Source organism: Anneissia japonica, unplaced genomic scaffold, assembly GCF_011630105.1.
Source record: "Anneissia japonica isolate Jap-2015-1 unplaced genomic scaffold, ASM1163010v1 scaffold284860_len1800451_cov186, whole genome shotgun sequence".
NCBI classification, from domain to species: Eukaryota; Metazoa; Echinodermata; class Crinoidea; order Comatulida; family Comatulidae; genus Anneissia; species Anneissia japonica.
In genome coordinates, this window is record NW_022706010.1 from 301151 (window position 1) to 306089 (window position 4939).

A 4939-nucleotide genomic window follows, 5' to 3' on the forward strand; every position below is an offset into this window, starting at 1 on the left:
CGCTTTGCGACGAGTGACTGGTTTGGCTTGTCTTTGCCACAAATAGTAAAATTTTTCATGAGACTCCAAAATGTGATGAGGGAGGGGACTATGAAAAATGTGAATTATCAATTGTTTGCAGTGCAATAGAAAATGCTTTAGTATGTTTTATGTAAAACCATTTGGTCTACCATTTTAAAAGTGCGACAACAAAATATCCTGGGTTTGAATAAAGTTAAAAGGAAAAAAAAATCTATCAGTGAGCATTTATTTTTGTCACAGGTACCTAAAAGATACAACCAATTTGAGGCCCTACATAAAGCATTAGGAGAAAAATATCCAGCCACTGTCTTGCCGGTTCTCCCAAAAAAATTACTTATGTTGAAGGATAGCACATTGTCAGAGAGACGCAACGCATTTGACAAATTGATGAAGGCAATCGCCGTAAACCCAAAGATTTGTTTCAGTAGCATTGTACTTGCATTTCTTGGTAAGTCTTATAATCTTCTCATCGCATTTGTTATTATTAAAGCTGTATCCGTGGGATTTAAAGATTTTCCTTACTTGCAACATAGAATATTTTTTCATTAGGAAGTAACTAGTCTAGTCATGACTCATCATACACATGTTATATAATAATTACGTTTAACATCGGTAATACAATTTTATAGAGAAATACATCTTTTTATTACAAGTGATAATGTACCCTATCAGAAAATATTTTTTATACTGTATTTTTGTAGCATTTGATATGTTTAGTACACATTTTTTTAAATGGTTAAGTAATTGTATAAAGTACAATATGTTCATTTGAACTACTCTTTTTTGTATTCAATGAAAAATGTATACAGTGTAAGATGTTTTTGTTCAAGAAAATGATTGTTCTTATTGAAGAAACTGATCAATGTAGTATAATTGAACACTGGCAAGGGCCATTCTGGTTTAGTATGAAAGCAGAATGCTCCCTTGATAACTGGTTATACCAAAGAGTATAATAGAACAAGAGAGCATACTCCCATTTGTAATATGTCACTCCCTTAATTACCATTTCGACATGTATGAGCATAGGAAGTGTGCCTGTTTCGATTGTATGATGATAAAGAAAAATAAAGAAATCTACCACCCTGAACAAAAGTACAGTATCATGTGGAAATCAGATAAACAAACAAACAATCCATGTGCAGTGCAGTACTACATAATCCAACAGCAGCGGGCGTCATCCACTGGCTGCGTATTGTGTATCGTTTGTTTATGCTCTTCATCCTCTCATGTTCTACAGTATTTCTATACTTTCAGGCCTCACAAAGGAACAAATAAAGAAGGCTGAAGTACCATGTGCTCAGAAATCAGAAGAAATTGATGGCGACAACAAAAACAAATTGACCAAGGAACCAAATGATAGGTAAGCAATACTTGATAAACCCAAGGATGTAAATCTCAATATTTAATTGGAGAGAAGTGTATTTGGCATGACCTCTTAATAGTTTTAAGAAATTGTAGCTATTGTACTTTAAATGTGTAATTGAACAAGAAAGGAAAAAATAAAATTTAAAATATATTTTAAAGAATATCTATTTCTGAAATTGTTTTAATTTAATTTTTTTTTTTCAATTTAAATATTTTGAGTGTGTACAAAATGTCATACAGTGTTAAATTCTTACTTCTACTTGGCAAAACAGAAAGACTTTCATTTTTCCTATGCAGTTTCCATGTTATGAAGAAGACTTTTTAAAACTGAAGTAGTTTGATACTAGAGTTGGAATACTTTTATGTGGTCTGATAAATTATGCAGTGTCGTAGATAGGCTAACATACACTTATAGCTTACTGCTGATTAGGTAATTCTTTCCTGAATAGTGTCTTCACTTATTTGAGTTGTTAATGAATTTTTGGACTTTATGCGAAAGGTGTTCCTGATTCAGGTAAATGAAGGGTTTTAGGACTTCTTGTAGGTTACTTCAATTTGGATTTTAGAGAGGGGAAGAATGGCAGAGCCAACTTGTAATATTAACTTGATTTAAAGACATAATAACTGTACATTGTTTTATCAATGTTATTAGAAGCCAACTCGAAGAAGTAAACCTTTTTGCAGACGTCGAAGATCAAGATGATGATCTTGAACTGTTTGGGAGTGAAAAAGCTACAAGTATGAGCAGTAAAGTCAACAACACTAGAAATGAGGATGAGCCACCAAAACAGGATGATCTCATTGCCTTGATGCGAGAAGCTGACCCAAAACCGGAGAAACCAAAAATAAAAGGTAAGTTTATCTTCAGGCCTCTATGCTCTACATTAAGCCAAACTGAGCCTTGGTTTATTTAGCCTAGGCACTCAATAGTAATGGTGAGCTCTGTCGTCAAGCATGAAACAAGTCTAGAGAGTTGGTCATAAGAGAAGGTAGGAAAATATCAGAAGAGCTATACTTCTTAATAGTTACAGTAGTAACTTTTCTGTCATGTGGATCCAGTATTTAAGAAGTATGATAGTTGCACTCAAGCACATATGTAGAATTAGAATAGAAGTACTATAGAGGCAATTTCCATAATCATTGTACTAAATTGTTTGTATGTTTAAATTAGTTATATTTCATCCTAGGCCTAAAACCAAAATACATATTCTGATAGTTTTGGCATGGAAACATGTACTTTGTATGTGTTATTTACATTTTATAATTTGTTTTATCTTGAAAGAAGACAGGTACAAATTGAATGTGTAATTTATTGAAAATCTACCCTTTGATATATTTCTAATGAATATTTTTTATATATCTTAGTTATATTTCATCCTAGGCCTAAACCCAAAATACATATTCTGATAGTTTTGGCATGGAAACATGTACTTTGTATGTGTTATTTACATTTTATAATTTGTTTTATCTTGAAAGAAGACAGGTACAAATTGAATGTGTAATTTATTGAAAATCTACCCTTTGATATATTTCTAATGAATATTTTTTATATATTATTGGACCTGTGTTGTTTTAATCATATGTGTCATTTGAGCAATTCAGTTATGTGTACTTGTTTCTAACCACTATAACGTGAAACTTTAATCAGTACCTTTAGATTACAATAAAGATTTATTGTATCGTTTGATAATTTTGGGAATAAATAACGATTTGCTTATGGATATTTTCAAGTTTATGTAACTTAAAATTTCTTCTTTTCTTTTTTTTAACTTTTACTATTATTGAGACTTCAGGAGCTACTTCAAGTGAAAATTATATATTATTATTATCAATTTACCTAACTGTTCTCCATGTGTTTATAGCATGCTATACAATGCAGATTTCATAGTACACTGTTTTTGATTTTTTTCAAATACAATTTTTTTAGTTTAGCCTATAACAAACATTGCACTGGGCAGTCAAGTAAAGATTTTGGAACCTCAGTTTTCAAGTAAACACTGATAACAATATATTTGTAACAAACTTCATTGATGTCTGATAGTATTTACTACATTACCAAAGAATTACCATTAGGCAAAAGAATCGACTGGCTCTGTGTAAGATTAGAGGGAGTTCCTAATTATTTTACAAAAGGTTGATGTAAGTTGTTTCAGACTTCTCCAGATCATGCACATTTGATCCAGATTAGACCTGGGAATATTTTACTTTTGTTAGAGAGCTTGTTAGATCAGGTTGCACTTGATTTGCCCAAGGTTGTTTCAGGTTGTACCCAGTTTCCAGAAGTTGCTCAAGATACTTTCCAAGTTGTTCCAGATTGCAAAATGTTGATCCGGGTATCTCAACATCACAAAAGTTTTTTCATCAAATTGCCTAGCCACCTTACACAGAATGTCTGCAAGATTTTTCCGAGATTCTGATTGCACCAGGCAGTGCAATTTATTTCTCAAAATTGCATAAAGTTTTTTCAGCCAGTGTCACCAGGTAGCAATCTGTTACTCAAGATTACCAAGTTGTTTCATCATTGCACCAGGCTGCACTAGTCTACACAAAGCAATACCAGATTGTTCCAGATTACACCAGATTGCACTAAATTGATCAAGATGAAACCAATCTAGATTTTACTGAAGTTCATATTTATAACCACTTTTTTACTCTCGCTATGATACATGCAATTACTATATTCCAGATTCTACCAGTTTGCACCAGTTACAAGTAAGTATTAACTATTTGTTGCTTAATTTGATCAATTATATTTCATTAATGTAAGAAAAATGATGGAATAATGTTCCTAGATCGAACTAATTGCTTTTTGGTATTTTGATATTTGTGGCTTCACTGTATCTTCCTATAAATTTATGATTATTAATAGTATAGTGTAAGCCGAATGTTTAGAGGCTTTTAGCGTTCACAGATATTTGGAGTCAGTAAACAATCATGATATGGAGTGACTACTGAATCTATTTGTCCTTTTGCAAACACTGTTCTTGATTGCCAAATAATTTCTAACTAAATTTTCTTTTCCTACTTAATCAGTATTATGCATACCCACACTATATCCTGCTATCTTGCATATTGGATGTGAAGAAATATCAAATAAATTTCATATAGTATCTTATGCAAAAATAATTGATTTGTATTTTAGTTAGATTTCAATCAGAGGAAAACATCTGATACTGCTAATTGATTGAAGATATTTGACAGAAGCCCCTCATATAGGAGTTTACACCCTTGTCTCCTCAGGGAAACCACTTGCAAACTACTTGACCTAGAAGGTAAATGGAGAATTTTGTAGCAAATGCATATTTATCATTTAATTTATATCCTTGATTAACAATAATTAGCTAGAATGATAATCATTTATTTGAAATGTAATGAGAAAAAAGAAAAAATAAATTTTCCACTTTGTGTTAAACATGGGATACTTCGCATACATGGCAAACATCATTACCTCTTGAATCCAAGTGCTAGATTTGTACTGTAATTTGTTTACATATATTCATGTGTACAGTAAGACAAAATGAATTTTTCTTATTAACAATTTAACATAGTTATT

At 31.6% G+C, this 4939-nt stretch overlaps 1 protein-coding gene across 5 annotated transcripts in view; it reads left to right on the plus strand.

Moving 5' to 3' along the window:
* Positions 1 to 4658, plus strand: part of LOC117106020 (HCLS1-binding protein 3-like) — a 29334-nt gene extending 24676 nt beyond the window's left edge. The window contains exons 3-7 of one of the 5 annotated variants that reach the window (XR_004444979.1): positions 262 to 469; positions 1276 to 1381; positions 2039 to 2238; positions 3649 to 4098; positions 4529 to 4658. Coding sequence is in view for 4 of the 5 variants with exons in the window: in XM_033247340.1 (XP_033103231.1) it covers positions 262 to 469; positions 1276 to 1381; positions 2039 to 2238; positions 3649 to 3803 (669 nt within the window). In the remaining variant the exon portion in view is untranslated. Of the gene's footprint in view, positions 1 to 261; positions 470 to 1275; positions 1382 to 2038; positions 3439 to 3648 lie in introns of those variants that run through there. The other 4 variants (XM_033247340.1, XM_033247342.1, XM_033247343.1 and 1 more) reach the window with 4 other exon arrangements.
* Positions 4659 to 4939: the final 281 nt, after the last annotated feature.